We start from the raw sequence: 24,690 nt of genomic DNA on the forward strand, positions 1-24,690 counted from the left end.
ACAAATCTGTTGGGGGAGCTGGTGAGATTCCTCTACCTCCTCATGCTCTTCCAGTCAGCTCTGTGCTTCACAAAATGGAACCCATATTCTTCCATGTATGTACTATTGCAGACACATATACACACAGCACACACGTGTGCTGCACAGCGCTACATATTAACTTGATGGTGGCCAACAGTGAGTTACGCAAACAGCAGCTGAACTGTACATCAGTGACCCTGTAGGACTCACTCCAGTAACACAGGTAAAATGCCTGCTCACTTCAATTGATCACTACACGCTCGAGCTACTTAACTGCCTGCAAAGGCAACAGCCTTTCATCATTCTGACTGCTGCGTTTTTTGCACCTCTCTCAGTCCAACAACCTGCAATCCATGTACCAGGCCCATGTCACTGTGTATGCTAATGATCTGTGCTCGCTCATGACAATACAAATCAGCCTCAGGGATCCAGAGTTTGTTGTAGCTGGGGAAACAACTTGTTGCTTTTATTAAAAAAAAGTTATGAGAGGTGGCTGACAAGGTATCCTTTGATTAACCTCATGAAAATGTTCTACCACAGAAACAGGAGAGAAGGGTTACAGCCATACTCACTTTAACCAATGTACCCAACTATTTTTACATTTCATACATTCTCAACACAATAAACGGAGCATCCTTCAGAGGAAATCAATTACCTTGTGTTCAGGAGTCCAAGAATCTCAAAGATGATGAGCTCAAACATGGTGCATGAGAAAGCAAAAGTCACGGAGAAAACCACTTGCACAACATACTGGCGCACCTGAAACAAGGGGAAAATAGAGGTAAGTAATTCAGATGAAAACTATTCCATAAGAGTGAAAGCAAAAGGGGACCTGAAATAAACAAATTGTCTGTATGTTTTGGCTTTTCGACAGTCTTCAGGGTTTTAAGTGACAGAAGCTATCCAGTGTTATGAACAGCCCTGGACAGGAAATTCCAAGCTTTTTCTTGAAGGTCAGATCTTAAAAACTGTTTATCTAGCAGAATAGGCTGAGCACTGATCTACGTGAACAGCATATTGGACTTTAATGTTTTAATTTTAGATGTTACTCTAAGGAAAGCCTGTGCACGCCTGCAGTTAAGTCACAGAGGGTGCAAAAGTAATTAACTGTCTTTCAACTTTATGCCATGTGCCAATTCCTTGTGATGCCCATTTTCTTGTCAGTTTTTGTCTTCACTGTAAGTCTATGGCAATTTTGTAAAGTTGTCACAGCTGCAATGGAAGTTCATTTTGTGTTATTGTGTTAAGGAGTAGTATATGACTGCTTGTGAAATTTGGAGGAAAGTAGACTGATATTTTTTTTCATTTTAAGCAAAAACCTATTATATAAGCTAAAATTTAAAAAGGGATTTAATTTGCTTACATTTTGTTTTTTCTCTCTTTCTACGAAATAATTTCAGTAAAGGTAAAACAAAATAAAGAGGCATTCCTGTGACACTTTGAATAATTTATTTGCTTTCCAAGGGCAAATAATTCCAAAAGCATACTCGTTGGACAAAAACATAAACACTGGGACCTTACCTCATAGTCCTTAAACAACTGACGCATGAAAAACAGCCATCCGAACCCAAAGAAAAGCAGCTGCAAGAACAGAAAAGAAATAGTGGTAGTAATTGTTATAAAAGGCCAGTACAGCTCACACTGAAGAGTTTTCTTTCAAATGGATTTCACATGAATTGACTTAAGAAGTCTATGAAAGTATTCATAAATGTACTGATTTGGGAACAACAGATGCCAGGCTGTACAAAGCTTCTGACTCTAGGGAGAGGCTAAGGTTATAAAGCACCCTTGTAAAAGTATGGGATTAAAGAAATACATACATGGTGAGGCGTCCCAAATAAGTACGCATAAGCGAGAAATCCAAAACGTTATGTTGCAAAGCACTCACCTTCTATGCTAGCTAACCCGTTTTTTGGTTCTTATTATATAAAACCATAACATAATTGTTCAATATTACAGCTGAAGTATACTGATTCTTGACAGGATAATGTACATCTCAGGATAAAGGGACTAGGTTTACATCATTGAAAATGTAGGACAGAAATGCACATTAAGAGGAAGTGACAATAAATGGAAAGGTCAATCGGTGACGTAGATACATAAAACAGATGTTGCTCTAATCACCGACATGTTTTCAACTAAGAGGCAAATCAGGAGTTATGTGTACCCTGTAAGTGGGCTAGATTCTTATTATACATGGAGCAAATGTTTAGACTATTAAATCAAACGAAAGAGTTTGGAAACAGCAGAAATGCTGATCTCACATATTCAAAGGTGCTCTCATAGGTGATAATGAAGAAAAAGGTGATTCTATGAAATAAAATAGTTCCCTAGAATCAAAGTTTAAAGGGCAATGCAATATAGTTAGGTTGAGTAGATTATTCTAATCAGTAGACCTGCAGGTCTACTAACATTGTTATGATTTTCGGAGGCCTGCACTAAGATAATTACTGATGCACTAGGAATAAGAACGCAACCTAGCACGTTTGAGCCACTCAATCTGCACCATTTTGGACATTTGTCAAAGTGCCAATCCCATTCGAGCTCTTCAACGGTTGATTCTTAACATTCAGGAACACTTGGGAAGAACAACTTACCAAGGTATCCTACGCTTGACTTGCAGTTTCAAAATCTTTCCAAATTCTCATGCAATAATATTTCTAAAAATATGCTGATCATCATGTTAGGATGATGAAAGTACAGTTTAAAAAAGGGTGAGAGTGACACCATCATTCAGTGAATGCATATGTTTGGTTTTGATCTCCTAAGACTACGACTTCAGCCTGACAGATGGATTTCAGTGTTCAGTAGCAATGTGCTATTTCTGGGGTCCAATGAGTCAACCAGTCTATGAAACTACCTCGGGCAGCTCTCTTCCCCAATTGCAAATTCTAGCAGTTTTACCAGTCTGCCTCTACTTGAGCACATCGTAATACAGAACCTTTGTTTACACATACCATTATAAATCCTGTGCATATTTGAGTTAAATCTTTGAGTATTTGTTTTTCAAAACACCTGTTTTCCCATTGTTATGAATTTCAAAATCTGCCATGAGTAATGGATAAAAATAGTTTACATTTCAAGAACCACCCTGAATTACCAGGAAATTCATACTCCAACAAGGAGTTCACATTAGACTCCAATTTAGTTAATATTACAAGAAGGAGTAAGTGAGAAGTGATACAGGGTTCGCTCACCCTCTCCAAACACCTAACCATACAAAAACAACAGGAGGGAGCCTCTACCGAGCTTCACCTGTCATTCCATACTAGCCCAAAGGGATCACCCTATCATATTAAAAGGACTCTCACCCACTAGGATTGCAAGTGGGATCCCTTGTAAGTCAAAGTCCAATAAAAAAGGGGGTATTTGGTAATGCAGTGAGCTTGCACTAGAACTAGGCCCCTGCGATCCCCAGAGCAATAGCAATACTCGCGCAACAAGAACAACCCACACTCTCAAAGTTTTTCTTTAGCATAAAAGGTCACTTTATTTAAGACAGGTAAACAGTATAGCCATGCAACATTGTACATTAAAACATTCTTTTATGTAAAACCTTTAAATATCAAAAACCTTTAAAACTTCCCCACAAAACTTTGCATCAGCAATTTCCCCAAATGAACAGAACCATGCCCTAGTTTATTTCCTCCTTCCAATTTCTCGTTCCCCCCCCCACCCCCTAGGGAAGGATGAGCCCGCTCCTGACCATCCCATCCCCAAAAAAGCGCCTTCAGCAAATAACAAAACCATGGCACTGTCACCTGTCCTATAGTGACAACAAAAATAAATAAATATAACAAATGGTAACAGCATTACAAGAAGGGAAGGGAGGGTGGGGCTCGAAAATAACAGCTGCGTATTCTTCCTCGCAGCGCCGCTCTCCTCAGCCTCTGCGCGCGCCTCCTGACTGCCCCCGCCCGCGAGCCCTGACCTACCCACAATCCCCTGCGCGTGGATTGTTCCAATCGCGCGAATCATCCCAGGGGGACACCGGCTGACGCCGGAATCCCCCCGGGCCCCATTGTCACTCCACAACAACCTTCCAATTGAGCATCCCATCCTCACTTCAAACAAGTGTGTTATGATAGTAAGCAGACAGGATGATGATGAAACTGGTGCTCAGGGTAACTGCGTGCTCATCTTCTAAGTCCTGTAAGGCAGCAACCCTTCTCTCAGGTGTACAGCTTAGAATTCTCAATTATCAGACTTCCAAACATGTGCATAGTACTTATCACACAGCCGACTTGGCTACATACCAAGCATGCATGACCTACTTCGCAGTTGTACATTTAAATCACAACCACGTGCACTCACATACACAACACAAACATGCCATACCATGCATACCAACAAGAAGACATACAAACTGCAGTCAGACCATCAAAAAACGTGTTTTAATTTCTATTTACCCCACTCCTACAACAGAACTGGGGCACATTCTACGCCAGCTCTGCTTAGGCAGGAAGTCAAAGTGTCATGACAGTGACAGGTTGCTAAATTAGCTCTTTATTAAACGCTATCCAGAAAATCAAGCAGGAGTGTAATGAGGCTACTACTTTCGTCTGGGAACTAAGAAGAGATCCAAAAGCTGTGTTCCAATGTTGTGCTATCCTCTCAGGAGGGGCATCTGGGAAAACATGTAAAACATAAATCCCTCTACTCAAACTTAGCAAAGCAGCATGGTCATTCTGACATGGTTTGGGATATATATATATAAAGAGACAGCCCACCTGTGAAATGACCATCAGTATGGAATCAATCAGGAAGCTCATTGTGCTGCTGAACAGGAGGAAGCTGTTCGATCACCTAGAATCTGGTCTTCAGTTCCAAGAATGCTTACTGCAAGAGATGCCACATGTGGGATTCCAAGCCTTCTCGATAGCCTCTGGGGTGTCTTCAAGGCGAGGCGTTATAGTGTTAGCTGGTCACGACAGTAACCACAATGTACAGAGAGGGTCGCCGTGTATACCTTAAATAAGATTGAACATTGTTTCTCTACTTCTTTTTCGGAGGTCGTTTTGTCTAGCCACTACGGTAATTACGTGGAGCAGGGTCAATTCCGAGGCACCAAGCTACTCTCAGCCAATCACGTGGACGGACATATTCACACTGACGTGCGCAAAGGTTGAAATCATGTTATTGGTAGAGGTAGGTCTTGTCAGTTGTTTATTGGCTGGATGACACCAAAGAGACGCTATGTGTAGTCGCCTACGATTGGCTATCAGGGCTTACGACGGTTGTTTATTGGCCGTGGAGCCTAAAGCATGCTTTGCCGCTGTCCCCTACAAGTACATATTTGCCCGTCGAGCATCGAGTAGGTAGGTAAGTGTATAGTCATTTGTGCGAGAGAGGCTTCAATTGCGGTATCAGCCAGCTCTTGTGAGCGAACCACTGCCCGGATTTGAGACTAGTTGGTAAATGCTACTCATGCGTGTGCATAGGATTAATTCTATGAGCAAATCTGTACCCATAGTAGGGTAACATCTCGGTGACTTCGGTAGTGCGACCCTCCACCAAGAGCCACCCGGTCAGTACATCGTCATGTTCTGCCCTGTGTCACAACTTCCGCCTGACCTGCTCTCAAGTTCATGGCTGTGACAGTAAAACGTTCATTGACAGTGTTCAATAATTATTTTGCGTGGCTGTTCAGCCCAGTACTTTAAATGAGCAGGTACTCCGATCATGCAGTTCTTTAATTTGTTTGGGATAGTACCGGCACTTTCTATCGCTTCTCCAATGCGTTTAATGGCGAGTACCGGTACTTCTCAGCAGAAATCGTACTATGGGAGAAGTAGGACCTGCACTTACGTATTAACTACTAAAGCACCCTTTCAGCCCCAAATACTCTTTTGTCTGTCACGCTAATAGTATCATTTCGCATTTATTAGCGGTTCCCTGGCATTCTGCAAGTGTACCTTATGTTTTGCACTGTTATTGTTTTTATAAAATGTTCTTTGATGTAGTGGCTACTAATTGAAATGTTCTGCCGTTCTTTTATTTATTTTTCATTTAATTATTGAAACGTTATTATAAATTAAAGGCCCACAGAAATTAAATATGGAGACATCCACACAGTGGCGGCTGGTGAAATTTGAAAATGGTGCGCAGAAAGAGCACACATTAAGTTTACTGAAACGCAATGTGTAAATGAAACATGCCCCAACTTTTAGAAGAAAGATCCAGGGCTGCTTATCCTTTTGTTTGTCCACCTTGGTATGTAAATGCCATGGAAATACTGCACTTTACCCCAGGTCATAATTTATTGGCGACACAATGTCAGACAGGCATTAATTTATGTGTATTTTATTTTAATACTATAAATATCATATACAATATTCCAGAAGGTGGCGCTGTTTGATTATACGATTTCAGAGCAGCTCCGGATTTTCTCACATAATTGGCAAGTGAAATGTAGTAATTGATATAGTAAGTCTCGTTTTGGTTACTTCAGAACATTTGGAGAGAAGTGTAGGAATGCAATATCAGACCAGGAAATTGGACTCTAGGAGAACTGTGGTCATTGTACTGGTGATAACTACCGCTAACACTAATTAGCGGCAGTTTTCTTACCGCCATGTACCACTGAAAACTATTGCCTTGTTAGCGACATATTCACAAGACATCGCTACATGGTGATAGCTTCAGGGATCCGCTGTGAAATCTGCTGGTAACATTTGCGTGATGGCAATAGGAATTCCTGAGTTAGCGGGCGAAAACCCATTAGCAGCAAAAAAACGCATGTTAGTCAGCCCAACGGGAGTTTTTTTTTTTTTTGCCTAAATAGCCTATCAGTCGTCCTCCAATGAAAATGGGCACAAAACAATGAGCAGTGTGCTTTATAAAACCCCGGTTAACATAACCTAATGCAGAATGTAGCATCCAGGGCCAAATTTAGCTGATTGCGCCATGGTGTCAATGGCCAGGTAAGAAGAAGGTGGGACTCGTAGCAGAGGAGGACCGGGGGTCGAGTCGCCCAGGCCTAGCACCTGGTGTGACGCACCCCCAGTGGCGGCTCATCCGTGATGACGGAAGAGCATCCTCCCACTGCTTTCAAGCTTTCAAGGAGAGCAAGAACAACAAACACACAGGACTCGGCCACAAGGTAAGATGTCTTTCTTTTAAATATTTACAACACCCGCTCTCACACCCACACAGATGTCCCCGCCCCATCCAGTGTCCTTTCCGGCGTTTCCCACCTCCCTGCTGTCCGTTCCCCCAGCAGCACTTCTCTATGGCGGGCCCTGTGCGCCCATGCGCAGCGGGCGTACCACGGGTATGCCAAAGGTATATATGCCGTTACAACGCATACCATTACATCGCATTCCATTACAATGCATTCTAATACTATGCATATTGCAACAGTAGGAAATGCGCTGGATAGCGGAGATAAAAACGTTACTATTCCTACTTCAATGAGTGCAACCCTAAAACTATCCCTTGCACCCAAAACACCCTAGACCCTAAAATTCATCTTGACCCCACCAAACACACCTGTAAAATTCATATTTGACCCCAAAACACACCACAAATTTCATATTTGACCCCATAATACACCATAAAATGTTATCTCTGACCCCTGAAACCCATACCCACCCTAAAACTTAAAAAACACCATTACTAACATCACAATGCGATGTAAAGGCACCTGCGTTGTTGTATTTGCGTTGTAAAGGCATTACGATGTAATGCCTGCGTCGTAATGGACGTCTCTCGTGCCAAAGGCAAGCCCATCTGCATCCCTCTGCCCCTGGACTGCGCTCAGCACCAAGGCCCCTTCCTCTTGGACACCCCGCCGCTACGACGCCAGCACCCTCCTCGCCATAAACCCTGGACCCCACATCGCCTGCCAGGACTAACCTCTGCTCTGGACTGGACAACGCCATCAATGACGGCTAATAAATCACCCGCAAGGACCACCCCGACCGTCCAGGAGGAGGCATTGCCATCACCTACAGAAGCACACTCCGACTGACCACGCACTCTAATGACTCAACGGTGACCATGGAACACCTCAACTTCCAGATCTGGCCCAACAACATCCTCTGCGGCTCCCTAATCTGTAGGCCCCCCATTCTCCGATACCATTGTATATCTCATTGCACTCCAGGCTCTCCCATCCACCAACGACATCCTACTTGGTGAACTCTACTTCCACCTGGACAACCCCAGTGACCAGAACACCACTCCTTCCTAGGGAAGCTCTCCAACATCAGTCTCAAGCAGCTATTCACCGCAGCAAGCCACATAGCAGGACACACAGTTGAGCACGTCCCCTCCGCCAGCAGGAACTTCAACTACAGCCACACCACTGGACTCTCCTGGACCGACCATTATTGTATACATCGTGTCTTCACCATGCCCACCGTACACCACCACCATCATCATCGCCTCCCTCCTCGCAGTTGGATCAAGGCCACCGAAGAACTTCTTGTCGGCTCCACCACTCCGCCAGCGCTTACAGGCGATAACACAGCAACGTGCAACCGCCACAGATGGATCTCCAACTGCGCCGACACCCTGGCACCCCTCAAGAAAAGACCAGGCAAAATCTAGCACCACGTTGCGCCGTATTTGCAAAGTGACTTATGTAGGCATATGTGTGACCTTGTGAAGCCCCCTGCCACATCATACCTGCATCGGGTATGATGTAAGCAGGGTGTGCTTTCCCACGCGACAAGGCCTCATAGGAGTGGCACAGTGAAATCCATCATATTTCACTACAACATTTGTAGGACGGCACTGCCTCATTACCTTATGCCTGCCTGATGGCAGGCGTAAGGGTAACGCAGTGCCACGTGGATAGGCTGGCCCCGTGCATTGCTGGAGTTGGGTCACGCTTGTGACACAACTGCTGCAAAGCATGACTTTAGCGCAGACAGATACTTCAGGATTCCAGACGTATCTGTCATTACTCCCGTCATGGAGCCCTGTACATTGAATACAGCGCATCCATGGTGTGCAAGAAGGGTGTAGTGAAAAGTGTCGCAACGCTGTCTTGAATGCGCACTATCTTATTGATGGTGCACATTCCTGCCCTGTAGTTTTGTCGCAGGGCAGCGCAGCAACATTACTTATAGAGCTGTCCAGCACCAAATTCTGCTGAAATTAGGCTCCAAGTGTTATCTCCGTTTTTAAGACCACCTATTTTCTGGTCTTAAAAAACTGCCTCTGTTCTGTTGGCTGTTCCTGTTCCCTCCATCATGGCTAGTCCTTAATAGGTGCCCAGTTCACAGTAGCCCTGCCTTCTTTGGCCCAGAGTCCAAGCTGGTGTCCTCCGATGAGCAAAGCGACTACCTCCAGCCTAGAGGCGAGATGACCGCACAAAGTATATTTTTATAAAGTTACTTTTTTACTGAAGTAATCAAAATTCTGATTTTACAATTAAATCCGGTTTTGAAACTTGGCGGAAAATAACTGTAAATGATTTTTTCTGGCAGTTTCCTAGGCAGAATATTTTAGGTTCAGGTACATTTTAGTAACATTTTCAACACCTGCCTTACAATCATCTTTAGGGTCCATCTCAGTGGACCACTATGTTAAACATTGTGACATATACGGCATAATGGAAAAAACCTACAACTCTTCCCCACAACCCTCTATTCCAACTTTAACTCCCACCTTCTCCCCACAGTCTCCCAGTATCCATTGCTCCAGGTCCACAACAGAAAGTGATGGCCCTACCTCCCCCACCACCACCGCGTCCAAAAGTACAAGACAGACCCCTAAGTTCGAGCTATAGGGTAAGCATATTTCAGCGTAACAGGCGCCCAATTTGGAGTCATCCAGAATGTTCAGTGCTCTGAGCCGCTTGGGACAGAAGAGTTCCTTGTAATTTGTGCTAAAGTAATTAATGGGCTCCATTGTTTAGCAAACATCCCTCCGTACCATGTGGTTGCGCTGCCAATTTCTCAATGCCCAAATATGACCCAAAATATCTCTATCCGTTTCTGTTCTGAGGACGGGCTGTGATGCCCCCACAAGCATAAAATATTGCCTATATCGTTGCCAGTAGCAAATGGCAGATTGGGTGTCATCTCAGGCCGTATAACGGAAAGATGTCTGGGACTGGGCTGCCCAATAAGATCACCTCCGGACATTGGGCCAACGCCGAGCCCGTGATGGCTTCCACCTGTGTCAAGACTATCCTCCAAAAGGGCTCATTTTGACAAACAGCCACAGAATGTGTCAATGTTCCCTCCTCATTATATCTGCTCCAAAACAGTGGGCTTCTCCCCTCTCCCATTTTTGCTAGACGTGCTGGAGTATAACACCACCTATACAAAATCTTTAAGATTGACTCCCTGGCTCCTTCATGAGCAGCAAAGTTATTCACTTGAGACTTAAACCCACTCTTCTTGGCCAAGGGTTATTCCCAGATCCCTCTCCAAGGTCTGCTGGAAAAGTAGTTTCAGGTCCCCTCCTCCCATGTTCAATATCTTGTAGATGTGAGATATGGCATGGCTGTCTCATGTGCAATGCACCATGTGTGAGAAGTTGGCCTGGTATATGATGTCCACTATTCTAGTGGGCACATTGCACCAGTCCAAATAACCCTTATGGTGATGGTTGTAAAGTCAACCTTATAGACCAGCTATCCTAGTGGTAGCATGGACAAAGCAGTCTTAGGCTAAAACCTCAGAGAGTATGTGAAGCCAGCTGTTTTACCAATAATAATCCCTTGAATATCAAATGAAATGACACCACACAAGGTATATATAAAATATATATGTATTTATTACTAACACAACCCCTCTGGACTCTTTATGAGGTCAGAGTTGGAGATACAGCACAAGTTACTCAATAAGCATACTATAAGTTGCACAAATACAATTCTGCCCTAGGGGCCTCACGAACCATATACTAAGTAAGTGGTATAAGGACCACTTTAGGAAAGGTGAGTAGGCCTAGGAAATCACTGCGGCTACACTGAACAACCAAGGGTTTGGAAGTAGGAGGCCCACGGGAAGCGTGTGCAGTGTCTAAACACACACGCGAGTTACCATAGAGTTTCAATGGGAACGTAAAAGTTACAAAGTAGTAGATTTCGGACACTTCCGGATGGACTACGGGAATACCCTGTTAAACTAGGACACTTGGATAGTTAATACCCTCGGGAGCACCGGAGTTCTCGAGTTACCTCACCCAGGGAAGCCGAGTGCATAGGTGTTCTTTCGTGTCGGGTTTCTTCGCTGTTTCCTATGGAGAGCTGCAAGAAAGTGCTGCAGGCGACCAGGAGAAAAGTGTCCAGGTGGATCCAAGGGTGGATCGGAGTCAAGAAGAACCTGAAAGCAGAGGGGACAGAGTCTGGGTCACTAGCCAGTGACCAGGAAGGAACCATGTGATGTCGAGATGCAATCAGGTGAAGAGGTGAAGCTCGTCTCTGCAGCCACGAGGACCAGGAGGCGTCGACGACGACCAGTAGCTGGAGTCGAGCTGTCCCACGACGGTTCTAGCTGTTGGCGGTGTCGGTATCCGGATTGGACCCAACAAACCATGGCAGATGCAATCCACGCAGGATGGGAAGATTGGCTTCAGTGTTTGATTGGTTCAGATACTCCGTCCATCACCACCCCCTTTTGTACCGCTTTGTCGCCATAAGTTGGCAGGGTATGCTCAGACGTGAGTCCCTTGCTCACTTTGCCACTGGATTCAAGCAAGCCTGGCTGAAGACGGCTGTAATGCCAGAAACCGGTCCTAGGAAGCTTGAATCCGGTCCAGGGAAGGCATGGCTTGGCAGTTCGGGCTGGACTGTTCCCATGAGGCACAGGGTCAGACTGATTTGCATATGGCCATGTCTGAACTGGGGTGGCAGAGTGGGCAAAAGAAGGGTGATGGATTATACCCAGATCTGTTGACTGGGTGTGAGTGTTTGATTGGTTCAGATACTCCGTCCATCACCACCCCCTTTTGTACCGATCAGTTCAGACCAGCAAGGTCTGGGGAGCTTCTCCTTGGCAGGGAAGCTGGAGCAAGCCCGGAGCAACCAGGCAAGCAGTGTAGTTTCACAAAGATGTCTTCAGAGGGCTTACTAGCCAACGGGCTAGCAACCGCGAAGACGCGTCGAGCTGAAATGCAGGCGCAGGTCCCACGCGGCACTCGTGGAGTGTGGCGGGCTGAGCTTCGGTGCAAATGCTGCTCGGGTCTGGGGCTTCTCAAACCCCAATGCACAACTTCGAGGGTACCTCAGGAGCTGCACAGGTAGCAAAAAGCAGGTAGTCCAGGATGTCCGGTCCCACGTCTCTCGTGTCCGCCACGGGTCTCAGCTTTGCTGTGGATGTGGGTCGGAGTCAGAGAAGTCTGGAAGTCCAGTTCTTGCGTCGCTAAGTCTTCGGGTTCCGACAGGAACGTCGACAAAGCAAACCGGCAAGTTACTGATGGTGCCTGTTTGCACAGGGTGTTCACTCCTTGACCACAAGGGAGATGTCTTCTGTCTTCCAGTCGATATGGAACGTCGAAGGTCCAAGAGTTTCGTTTCAGAGTTTTTTTCCAGGATAATCTAATGTCTCTAGACACAGATCCTATCTTTATACTAAACTAAGGGGCTCGATTACCTGCTAGGTCCCTCCTATGGGTGGAACCTGAGAAGGGGTGGTTACACCCCTTTCTCTTTATCCAGTTTCGAGCTGGGGCTGGAGTGCCCCAGCAACTGGTTTGAACCGGGCTATGCATGGAGCACCTTGTGTGCCCCAGGCAGTGTCTGGAAAAGCATCTTTCCATTGAACCCACCCTGCCCCAATCCACTACAGGCTGTCTGGGGAGGTGCTAGCACCTCCTTCGACAGGATACCTATTGTCCAGGCCTCCCCTGCCAGAGTTTCGTCCAGCAGCAGGAGGTCAGACTCGTGTCTGTGGCAGAAGCATCCGTTTTGTGATGCTGAGGCTCTGTTTAACTTTAACCGGGTAAAGCAGTAACTACATGTCTTCTCCCTCTAGAATGGTGGAATGCTACCCCCATCGCCAGAACTGGCGAGAGGGGGGGGGGTAGTAGTCCAAAGTGTTTGACACCTTACACAACATATTTTGATAAAGCCAAACCAAAGTTAGCATTAACCGCGAGGATTATAATGCACTTAAGAGTATATGGTATGGCTATATCATAGAATAGCTATAAGGACATGGTTCCGAAAGCTGCAGACAGGTTCAGCTCGTGCTAGAGCACCATTGTTAGACGGGGACCTGGAGGGTCGGCCGAGCACAGTGATCGCACAGACAGGTAACTTCCCCCCCACAGATGGACACCACACAAAGTTCAGGGTAACACCTTTTATAGGCACTTCTGGGAGTAGAGTGGTACGATACAAGGCAATCAGGACACGATGATCCTCTCAATTCTAGTCTCTAGTAAGGGAAGGGGGTAGCGGGACAGTCTTGGTACCCACGGGTACGGGTGTGTAACGGTGATAGCTCACAATCCTCGAGCTCGGTGTTCGGAGGGGTCAGACCGCGGCAGCGCCGGCAGGTCCCGAGAGGTCGTAGGTGGCACGGGCCGCGGCAGCGCCAGCAGGTCCCAACGAGGATGAAGGTTACAACGGGCCGCGGCAGCGCCAGCAGGTCCCACGAGAATGCAGGTTGCAACGGGCCGCGGCAGCGCCAGCAGGTCCCAACGAGGATGAAGGTCACAACGGGCCGCGGCAGCGCCAGCAGGTCCCACGAGAGTGCAGGTTGCAAAGGGCCGCGGCAGCGCCAGCAGGTCCCACGAGGATGAAGGTTGCAGAGGGCCGCGGCAGCGCCAGCAGGTCCCACGAGGATGAAGGTTGCAGAGGGCCGCGGCAGCGCCAGCAGGCAGGGCAATAGTTCACAAGGCAGGGCTGTGGCAGCGCCAACAGTCCGTCAAGGATGAGTTCGTCGCGGTGTCTCTCGACTCCAGGATACAACTGCCTTCCTGTCCTGGGGCTGCCTCAGTTATAGGTCTGGCGCCCTTTGATGTCCGGACCCTCGCTCTTGGAGGTCGGGAGGTCTGGGATGAGGGAGTCCAGACACCCAGCAGGGGGGTGGAGCCAGCGCCCGAGGAGGCTGGGGGTGCTCGGCACCTGGCGGGGGAGAGCCATCGACACTTCGTACTCCCATTGACCTGCCAAGTGGGCCGTTCACCTCCTGGGTGGAGGGTGGTGCCGGGATGTCTGGGCCTGGCCAGGCCCAGGGTTGGGGTCGGGCTGAGGCCGCACGGCCGCGTGGTGCCGTGTCCAAGATGGCGGCTGGGCCGGGCAATGGTGCTGACGGTGGCCCGGGCCCTGTCCTGCGGGGAGGGAGCGAGCCCTTCATGTGGCCTGTCCAACATGCGTCCCCCCCAGCTGAAGGCGGGGAGAGTCACCCATCTTCTTGGGGACTTTCCTCGTCGAGGCGGAAAAAGCGGGACAGGCCATCCGCGTTGGCGTGGTCTTGGCCGGGTCGATGTTCCACAGTGAAGTCCATCCCCTGCAGGGAGATGGACCAACGTAGTAGTTTCGGGTTTTCCCCCCGCATCTGCATGAGCCATTGCAGGGGTCGATGATCGGTCTGGACCCGGAAGTGGGTGCCGAAGAGATAAGGCCGGAGCTTTTTGAGGGCCCACACCACGGCGAAGGCCTCCCTCTCGATGGTGCTCCAGCGTCGTTCTCGGGCCAGGAGCCGTCTGCTGATGAAAGCCACTGGCTGGTCAAGCCCTTCGGGGTTCAGCTGGGAAAGGACTGCCCCAACGCCATGGTCGGAGGCATCTGTTTGGACGATAAATTCCCGGCTGTAGTCGGGGGCCTGGAGCACCGGGGCGGAGCACATGGCGGCCTTCAGCTTCTCGAAGGCTGCTTGACAGTCTGGGGTCCAGTTGACCTTCTTTGGTTGGTTTTTGGAGGTAAGTTCCGTGAGGGGCCCTACGATGCTGCCATAGTCCCTCACGAACCGTCGGTAGTAGCCTGTGAGTCCCAAGAAGGCGCGGACCTCGGTCTGGGTGATGGGGGACTGCCACGACTGGATGGCAGCGATCTTGAGTTGCAGAGGGGCCACCAGACCGCTTCCCACCTGGTGCCCGAGATAGGTCACGGACCCCTGGCCAATTTGGCATTTGCTGGCCTTGATCGTGAGGCCAGCTCGTTGGAGGGCCTGTAGCACCTCTCGGAGGTGGTGGCGGTGGTCGGACCAGTGGTGGCTGTACACAGCGATATCGTCCAGGTAGGCGGCGCTGAATCCTTCGAGTCCTGCCAGGACCTGGTTTACTAGCCGCTGAAATGTTGCTGGCGCATTCTTCATGCCGAATGGCATGACCTTGAAGTGATAGTGGCCATCAGGGGTAGAGAATGCCGATCGTTCTTGGGCCCGGGGTGTGAGACCGATCTGCCAGTAGCCCGCTGTCAGGTCGAAGATGCTGAGGTAGCGGGCAGCTCCCATGCGGTCGATTAGTTCATCTGCTCGGGGGATGGGGTGTGCGTCTGTTCTGGTGACCGCATTCAAGCCCCGGTAGTCGACGCAGAACCGGAGCTCCGGCGTGGCGCCGGGGGCGGCCGCTTTGGGGACCAGTACCACTGGGCTGGCCCAGGGGCTGTCTGAGGGCTCGATGATCCCGAGTGTGAGCATCTTGGCCACCTCCTCTTGGATGCAGGCCCGTACCCGATCTGGTACGCGGTAGGCCCGATGGCGGATAGGGGGACTGTCTCCAGTGTCCACGTCGTGTAAGCACCAGGGGGTGACCCCTGGGGTGAGGGAGAACAGGGTGGAGAACTGGAGCAGGAGGACTCGGCAGTCTTGGCGCTGTTCCAGGGTGAGGGCCTCCGAGAGTCGGACCCCGTCCACGGAGCCGTCCATCTCCCGTGACCGTAGGAGGTCAGGAAGGGGTTCGGAGTCCTCCTCGGTTCCATTGTCGGTTGCCATCAGGAGACTGAGTTCGGAGCGTACAAAGTGGGGTTTCAGTCTATTAGCGTGGAGGACCCGGAGAGGGTTTCGGGAAGATTCCATATCGATGAGATAGGTGACAGGGCTCTTGCGCTCGATTACTTTGAAGGGCCCCGTCCATTTGTCTTGCAGGGCGCATGGTTCGGTGGGAGACATTACCCACACTTGTTGGCCGGGTTCAAATTCGATGGAGGATGCATTTTGATCGTACCACCTTTTCATGTCCTCCTGACTGGCCTCCAGGTTTGTTTTTGCCATCTCTCTGAACCTTCTGGTCTGGTTGCGGAGGGTTAGGAGGTACTTGAAAACATCTGGAGGGTTCTTTAGAGGGGGCATTTCCCAGCCTTCTTTGACTAGGCTGAGCGGGCCTCGCACCGGGTGTCCATACAAGAGTTCGAAAGGGCTGAAGCCGAGGGACTTCTGGGGGACTTCTCGGTAGGCAAAGAGAAGGCACGGTAGTAGCACATCCCACTGGCGACGGAGGGGCTCATCCAACCCCCCAATCATCCCTTTGAGCGTGCGGTTGAACCGCTCAACCAGTCCGTTCCCTTGAGGGTGATAGGGGGTCGTGAATCGGTAGGTGACCCCACACTGTTGCCAGAGGGACTTCATGTATTTTGAGATAAAGTTCGTACCCCTGTCGCTGACGACTTCCCGGGGGAAGCCCACTCGAGAGAAGATCCCCATCAAGGCTCGACCCACTACTGGGGCTGTTATCGTACGAAGGGGGACCGCCTCAGGATAGCGGGTAGCGTGATCCACCAGGACCAGGATGAAGCGATGTCCCTGTGCTGTTCGGGGGTCCAGGGGCCCCACAATGTCTATTCCCACCCTTTCGAACGGGGTGGTCACCACGGGGAATGGTTGTAGGGGTGCCTTGAGTTTGCGGCCGCTCTTCCCACTGGCCTGGCAGGTCGGGCAGGACCGGCAATGGTTGGATACGTCATTTCTCATTTTGGGCCAAAAAAAGTGAGTCACCAGGCGGTGGTAGGTCTTGTCTTGGCCCAGGTGCCCGGCCAGGGGGGCATCATGGGCTAGGTTCAACAGGAAGTCTCTGAAGTGGAGGGGCACCACCAGCACTCGCCCGGCCCCCAGTTCTGCGATTTTCTGTTCGCTGTACAATAGATCATTGTCCCAATAAACCCAGTGGGCCCCGGTGGTGTCTCCTTGGCTCTGGGCGAGCGCTTGCTGTCGCAATCCCTCGAGGGAGGGGCAGGTCTTTTGCTCCTGCCGGAATTGTTCCTGGGTGGGCCCCCCTTCTTGACGCCACTGAGCCAGGTCGGGAAGCTCGGGGGGCTGTGTGGACCCCTCTGGGGTGGGGTCCGGGTGGTCGGTCTGGAGGAAGTCTTCTTCTGGAGTGATCGAGGGCGGAGGTGCTGCCCATTCTGGTTCTTCTGGTCTAGGGATGGTGCGGGTGGCCATGGACCGGGTGGTTACGCACGCCCAGTCCGGGAGACCCAACATCCCCAGATGCTCTCTTCTTTCCACAGCGGCCCACGGGGAGCTCTCGAGATCGTTCCCCAGGAGGCAGTCTACGGGGGCATCGTCACGGACAGTTACTTTCAGCATGCCGGACACTCCTCCCCATTCGAAGGGGACGCAGGCCATCCGACACAGGCTCTCCGAGTTATCTGCCGATCGGACGGGGCAAAGTACGTTTGGTAGGATTTGTTCTGGGGTCACCAGGTGACAGCGGACAGCCGTCACACTGGCCCCGGTGTCACGCAGGGCCTCGGCCTTGCGCCCATTGATGCTCACCCATTGGCTGTACTTCCGAGTGTTGGCGGGCAGGGGAGTCCGCGGGACCATGTCTCTTCCTCCTAGGCATGCCAGGGTCATGGCGGCGGGTTCCCACTCGAACTGCTCCGACTCATAGGTCTCCGTGTCTTCGGAGACTTGTTCTTCTCCCAGGGCGGCGGCCGCCATCTGGCGGGGCCCGGGGGCCTGGTTCTTCGGGCAGGTCGGGTCACTGGCATAGTGGCCGACTCGCTGGCATCGATGACACGTCACGTTAGCTCGGAACCCCGGGCGCATCGGGGGGTTTCCCCGGCCTGCTGGGGCCGGGGTGGCGTTAGTGGGTGCGGCCGGGGCGGCGTCTCTGCCCCGGCCCGGGCCTCCTCCTCCTCCTCGGGGACGATGGTGACCTTGGTTGGTTCTGTTCTGCTCATTCGGCCCACTCGGGTGCTCTCCCACCGGTCAGCCTCGGTGGCGAGCTGCCGGGGTTCAGTCAATTTACTGTCGAGGAGGTGCTGCCTGAGCTCGACAAAGCAGTTGTTGGAGAGGTGCTCCCACACAATGAGATTGAAGAGTTGTTCGTAAGTGGTTACGTTGTTACCCTTGATCCACCCCTCGAAGGCTCGGCTGAAATAGTTCACGTATTCCAACCACGTCGTACCTGGGATCCTGGTGCAGTTGCGGAACCTCTGGCGGTACATTTCGGGTGTAAGTCCATATCGACTGAGGAGGGCGGCCTTCATGTGGTCATAGGACGTCATTTGATGGTCCGGAAGCTGCAGCAGGGCATCACGACCCTCGTTGACGAATCTCCCCCATAGACCGGCTCCCCAGTCACTTCGAGCGACCCGGTGGGCGGTCATGGCAATCTCATAGGCCTTGAACCACTGCTGTATGTCGTCGTTCCGGTGATATTCTCGGACCACATCCTTGGGGATGTGGACCTTCTGCTCGGAGGACCCGGGGAGTGCGGTTGCTCGGGCACCCCTAGGTTTTTGTTCAGTTTGCGCATTTCTATCTCCGCTAGTTTGCACTCGTGCTCGTATGCCAGTCTTTTTTCTTCGAGGTCTCTCTGTCTCTGTTTTTCCTCTCGCTCTTCTCTGAGCCGTAAGTGTTCTAAGTTTATTTTTTGTTCCGCCAGTTTCAATTCTCCGTCTAATCTGAGTCGTGCCAAGTCTAACTCGTGTAATCTATTTTTTTCCCGCTCTTGGATCTCTTCATGGGAGGGGCCTGTTCTCCGTTCCTCCGTCCGGGTGGTGTTGACTTCCGGGGCTGCGGGGTCCCGGGGGGTTGCGGTATTTGTCTCTGTCCAGGCCTCTAGGGCGTTTTTGAAGTCTTCTTTTGTGCTTAGCCCGGTGGTAGCAATGCCTAAGTCCATGCAAAATTGTTTGAGCTCTCGGTGGTTGTATTCTTCCAGCTTTTCCATCTGGAACTTCTCTGCCGATCCGCTCTCTTTGGTCGTCATTGTGGTTTTAGTCGTAGGGTGAGTTACTGTCTGTACGGTACGCGTTGGTTCGGATCGCGCCGCTAGCCACCAATGTTAGACGGGGACCTGGAGGGTCGGCCGAGCACAGTGATCGCACAGACAGGTAACTTCCCCCCCACAGATGGACACCACACAAAGTTCAGGGTAACACCTTTTATAGGCACTTCTGGGAGTAGAGTGGTACGATACAAGGCAATCAGGACACGATGATCCTCTCAATTCTAGTCTCTAGTAAGGGAAGGGGGTAGCGGGACAGTCTTGGTACCCACGGGTACGGGTGTGTAACGGTGATAGCTCACAATCCTCGAGCTCGGTGTTCGGAGGGGTCAGACCGCGGCAGCGCCGGCAGGTCCCGAGAGGTCGTAGGTGGCACGGGCCGCGGCAGCGCCAGCAGGTCCCAACGAGGATGAAGGTTACAACGGGCCGCGGCAGCGCCAGCAGGTCCCACGAGAATGCAGGTTGCAACGGGCCGCGGCAGCGCCAGCAGGTCCCAACGAGGATGAAGGTTACAACGGGCCGCGGCAGCGCCAGCAGGTCCCACGAGAGTGCAGGTTGCAAAGGGCCGCGGCAGCGCCAGCAGGTCCCACGAGGATGAAGGTTGCAGAGGGCCGCGGCAGCGCCAGCAGGTCCCACGAGGATGAAGGTTGCAGAGGGCCGCGGCAGCGCCAGCAGGCAGGGCAATAGTTCACAAGGCAGGGCTGTGGCAGCGCCAACAGTCCGTCAAGGATGAGTTCGTCGCGGTGTCTCTCGACTCCAGGATACAACTGCCTTCCTGTCCTGGGGCTGCCTCAGTTATAGGTCTGGCGCCCTTTGATGTCCGGACCCTCGCTCTTGGAGGTCGGGAGGTCTGGGATGAGGGAGTCCAGACACCCAGCAGGGGGGTGGAGCCAGCGCCCGAGGAGGCTGGGGGTGCTCGGCACCTGGCGGGGGAGAGCCATCGACACTTCGTACTCCCATTGACCTGCCAAGTGGGCCGTTCACCTCCTGGGTGGAGGGTGGTGCCGGGATGTCGGGGCCTGGCCAGGCCCAGGGTTGGGGTCGGGCTGAGGCCGCACGGCCGCGTGGTGCCGTGTCCAAGATGGCGGCTGGGCCGGGCAATGGTGCTGACGGTGGCCCGGGCCCTGTCCTGCGGGGAGGGAGCGAGCCCTTCATGTGGCCTGTCCAACAACCATCTCACATAAAACCAAGCACTCTGCCTTCAGGATTGTCAAGGCCTGCCAGAGGAGTGACTTATAGGTTTATATGTGTCTATATATAAGGGTAGATATAGGAATACTATACCTAAGCAAGGGGTGATTACAAAACCTTGCCCAAGAGTGATCAGCCTGTGGTGTCAGTTTGGATGGCCAGCCAGGGGCATAATTCATGCTGCAGCCCTTGGTAGGCCTTGGATGCACCTATGCCCTGGGTACCTATGGTACACTATACAGGGGCTCACAAAGGTTACCCAATTAGGTATGTACCTAAAGTACATGGTATAAATTTATTTAGAGAGAGAACAGCTGGGCTGTGGGTCTGATTAGCAGGCCCACAGCCACACTAAAGTCGAAAAACCAGTGAATCACAGCAAAAAGTGGGGGTGACTATAGGAAGCAGACCCTACTCTCCTACGCCATGTAGTTTTCAAATGGGGTCTACGGTCTGATGGCCCCTTGTTTCATGTTTGGGGTCAAGAGCCAATGCCGTACCTGTCGGTAGTACAAGTGCTCGAACTCAGGTAGTACAACTTCGTTTTGCAATTGGGCAAAGGTTTTTATCGTCCTTTAGCCAAACATATCTCGGAGTGTCTTGCACCCACTCCCCAGCCATGTCTGAAATTGGATTCTGTCCATGCTGGGAGGAAACTCCGGTTTGCCCCACAAGGTGGTGAATGGGGACAGGAAGGGCCTGAGTCCGGCCTTTGTCGCTACATTTTCCCATAGCTCCAGTGTTGTTCACGTGACCAGGGATCAGTAAAGCGTTCTTGTCCAATGTGGCTTCTGTTGCATGGGGATTTTCCAAAACCTCAATAATGTGGCAATCATGCCCCACCCCTTGCTTGTTTCCCCACATGTCCAGTAGATTAGGTATCGTAGATGGGCTGCAGCATAATAACTGGCAAGGTCCAGGACCCCCAACCCTCCCTGTTGCTTTGGACTAGAAGCATTCTTCTCTGGCCAAGTGCTCTCTCTTTCCCTTCCACACACATGTGTTACATATCACCTTCATGTCAGTAAGATAACATTTGGAGAGGCAGAGTCTGGATGTTGTAAAGAATCTTAGGTAAACTCATCACTTTGTATGCGCTATACACCTAAAGAGAGAAAGTTTTGTATTTCCAGCTATTTAGCTCAGTCTCACACCCCGCCACAACCGTTGCAGGTGAATGTCTTTTGTTTTGGAAAGCGTGGAGGTCAATGCCAGTTCCAGATAGTTTATGTGAAATGATGCCCACTGCAAAGGAATTAGGTTTTCAAGTTTTCAGAAATTGGCTAGGGGGTAGAGGTGTTCAGTAGCTCCAATTTGGATATCTTAAACCCCAAGACCTTCCAGTAGGCATCCAGTACATGCTGCAAGGGAAACCTGGGTAGGAGCATAATGCAGAGGAGGATGCTGTCTGCGAACATCATAAGATTAAAGTCTTGCCAAACCTAATGCCTGCAGTGAGATGGTTAGTCCTAATATGTTGTGCCAGTGGTTTCAATGTGAGTGTGAAAAGCAGAGGCGACAGGGGGCACCCCTGTATCGTGCCTCCCTCAATTGTAATCCAGAGTGAACTGAGACCATTAAGATGGTTCCTCCCTTTTGGCCACTGTTAGCCAGCCAAAAGGCATTTCTCAAAAATGTCTCCCACTCTCATCAACCGCAGAATGTTTGCCATAAACTCCCAGTCCACCTAGTTGATTGCTTTCTCTGCATCCAGGGCGACAGGGAGTGGTTGCTTGGTCCCTGTGGCTAAAATGATCAGGAGGAGGAACATTTTTGTTTTTAGCATTGTTCCTCGCTTCCCTCTCTGCAATGACCCTGATTAGTCAGGGTGGACCAACTCCTTCATCAGCAACTGCAGCCATATGGCTGCGATCTTTGTGAATATTTTCACATCAACATGAATTAATGCTATGGGTGGTAGGAGTGACATTCCGAGGGGGTCTTTACCAGGTTTGGGGACCAGGGAGATAATGGATTCAGTCATGGAGGGTGTCATCCGACCCTAGTCTACCATGTCCTTGAAGACTTTGTACAGTAGCGGAAGGAGGGAGGGCGCAAAACAACGGTAAATAGCAGCTGTGAACCCACCCTGGACTCTGGAGAGATGTAGTTTTAATATGGCTTGGAGTATCTCCTTCTCAGCTGTAGGCTTTTCCAGGTCTTCCCTATCTGATCATGACAGTTGGGTTAGTGCAGCTGTGGGTGCGTCTTGCGCTCGGGCGTCAGTTGGTTCCCTGGTGTAATGTGTGGAAGCATTGTGCCTTATCCACATCCCAGGCATGTACCCGTCTGTATGATGAGTGGAATACTGCTATAAGATTTTTAGATCTAAGTGCCTGCAGTAGATTAGCTAGGAGCTTGCCTGGTTTATTATCGAGCTGGGCGAGCAAGTTTGCTGCTCTGTTGTATTCTAGGGTCCTGATTTGGCCCATTTCCATTAGGATTTTCATCCAGAGTTTTTGAGAGCAAGTGTATTTGGGGTCTTATTCTAGTATCTGGAGTTTGTCTGTTCACTTAGCTTCAAGGCATTTTGCATTTTTCGGAGGTGGGTTGCCTTGGAGATGAAGGTGACTCCCAGCACAGCCTTCAATGCGTTCCATAATCTGGCCACCTTCACGTTATTGTTGTGGGTGATGTAGTTCGCTATCCTTACTTTGATGTTTGCAATCATCACCGGGTTGCGCAACAGGGAATAATGTAGTCACCTTGTGTTGCCTTTCTCCTGTGATGCCAACCCCTTAATGAACAACTTGCCATAGGCTGGTCCGACAGTGTGAGACGGTATTGCACCACATCCATGTGATCGGGCAGCAGTCTCTTTTCTAGGCGGAGGTTATCCAATCTAACGCAGGTCTTATGTGAACAATCTCGACCGAAATTTTGTCTAGTCCTCCAGAAATCCAATAACCTAAGGTGTTCCAGGAGACCCCTACCGGCAGGTGACAGAATCGTGGACCCTCACTCCCCCAATTGGTGTTGTCTGCATCTACTCCTGCCCCGAGAACCAGATAGAAATCCCCTCCTGCCCCCCACCAGTGGCGCTTTCCACCAAGGTGTCAGTGTACGAAGTGTATCTGTCAAAAAATGATCTTGTCTGTCATTCGGGCAGTAGATCGAGGCCACTATTAGTAGGGCTCACCACAGTGTCCCTGTTATGGCCACCTAGCAGCCCGCCCTTTCTCTACCAGTGTCAGAGACAATCGGCCAATGTAGCAGCAGGATGGAGTGAGGAGCACAGGGTTCTCCCGCCCTAGCACTGAATTACTCACCAGTTTACAAGATGGTTTAGACTGTGGTTATGACGTGTGATAATGTTTTGTAATAAGAAGGGATTACAAATTTTGTATAACTCCCCTATGCCTTTTTGAGCCAATAAGATCATACAACCATTGGGGATTGTATAGTGTGTTTAATTGTAAATATGATCACATGTTAGCACTGCGTCGTCTGCACTACACATGCACATATTTCGAACCATTCTGTATATGTATGAATACAGTACATTTATGATGGAAATTCTTACTTTGCCTAGCACTGTGTTTTCTGTAGTAATGTTTCCACTCAATCAAGTTGATATGGAATGATGTTAAGTTAATGAGAGAGCCCTGATACCTACGGATGATCTTTCTACTTTTGAATGACCCCCACGGGACCTTTTGTGCAGATTTCAGACCATGAAAGTGCATTGCTTGTAGATCCATATCCCCTACCGCGGTCTTTTTCCCCTCCGGTGAGTGAAATTGTTTTGGGAAGAGCTTAGAGGCCAATCTGGGTTGATCCTCCCTCAAGAAGCAGGTCTCATGAAGAAAGCCTATGTCTGTGTCTAGGTGGGTCAATAAATGCAAAATGAATCTCCGCTTAAGGGGGCTATTGAGGCCTCTGATGTTGTATGTGGAAAGTGTTAGTGTGGCAGCCATTGGGAGGTGCATGGGATCTCAATAGGTCTACCCCGCTCAGTATCCTCATGCCGTGTCGTTTGTGTAGGTCTTAGAAGATGATACCTTCCTTCCATCTCCTAACCTCCACCCCTACACCCCCAAAAAATCTAGTAACAGGGAAACATCTAATGACTAAAAGCATGTAAGACAAACTGCTCCCTTGGGTGGGTCCCTGAACCACAGCACAGTGCCCATTCAGATCTTGCATCTCACAAGAGTTCCTATAAAAGTGTTCGGGATGAAAGGTCGGCACCAGGCCGTAGCTGTAGCCTGATCTAGGAATATAAATCTGTCTTCCCTCTGTAGCCTTACCCCTCCTCGGTGGCGGGTGTCTCCTCTAAAGCAAACACAGGTCCCTGCTTAGGGGCTGGAGGAGGCACATCCGGGTAGCCTGGCGGCCCAGCCCAACTCAATTTTTGGACCTGTTCCAGCACTGCCCGGTGATCCGCCAGGATCTCCTCTG

The 24,690-nt window shown here is 50.3% G+C and overlaps 2 protein-coding genes across 4 annotated transcripts in view; one reads left to right on the plus strand and one right to left on the minus strand.

The window, feature by feature from the left end:
• Nucleotides 1-5,132, minus strand: part of LOC144772444 (Golgi pH regulator) — a 46,625-nt gene extending 41,493 nt beyond the window's left edge. The window contains exons 1-3 of the mRNA XM_078656768.1: nt 4,752-5,132; nt 1,543-1,602; nt 677-780 (exon numbers count right to left, since the gene is read on the minus strand). Coding sequence (XP_078512894.1) covers nt 677-780; nt 1,543-1,602; nt 4,752-4,793 — 206 coding nt within the window. The 5' untranslated portion in view covers nt 4,794-5,132. The remainder of the gene's footprint in view (nt 1-676; nt 781-1,542; nt 1,603-4,751) is intronic.
• A 127-nt stretch (nt 5,133-5,259) lies between these two features.
• The window catches only part of GTPBP8 (GTP binding protein 8), a 59,183-nt gene continuing 39,752 nt past the window's right edge, over nt 5,260-24,690 (plus strand). Inside the window, exon 1 of one of the 3 annotated variants that reach the window (XM_078656769.1) lies at nt 5,260-5,343. The gene's annotated coding sequence lies outside the window, so the exon portion shown is untranslated. Of the gene's footprint in view, nt 5,344-5,527; nt 5,549-24,690 lie in introns of those variants that run through there. The other 2 variants (XM_078656770.1, XM_078656771.1) reach the window with 2 other exon arrangements.

Source organism: Lissotriton helveticus, chromosome 8 (genome assembly GCF_964261635.1).
Source record: "Lissotriton helveticus chromosome 8, aLisHel1.1, whole genome shotgun sequence".
Taxonomy (NCBI): Eukaryota; Metazoa; Chordata; class Amphibia; order Caudata; family Salamandridae; genus Lissotriton; species Lissotriton helveticus.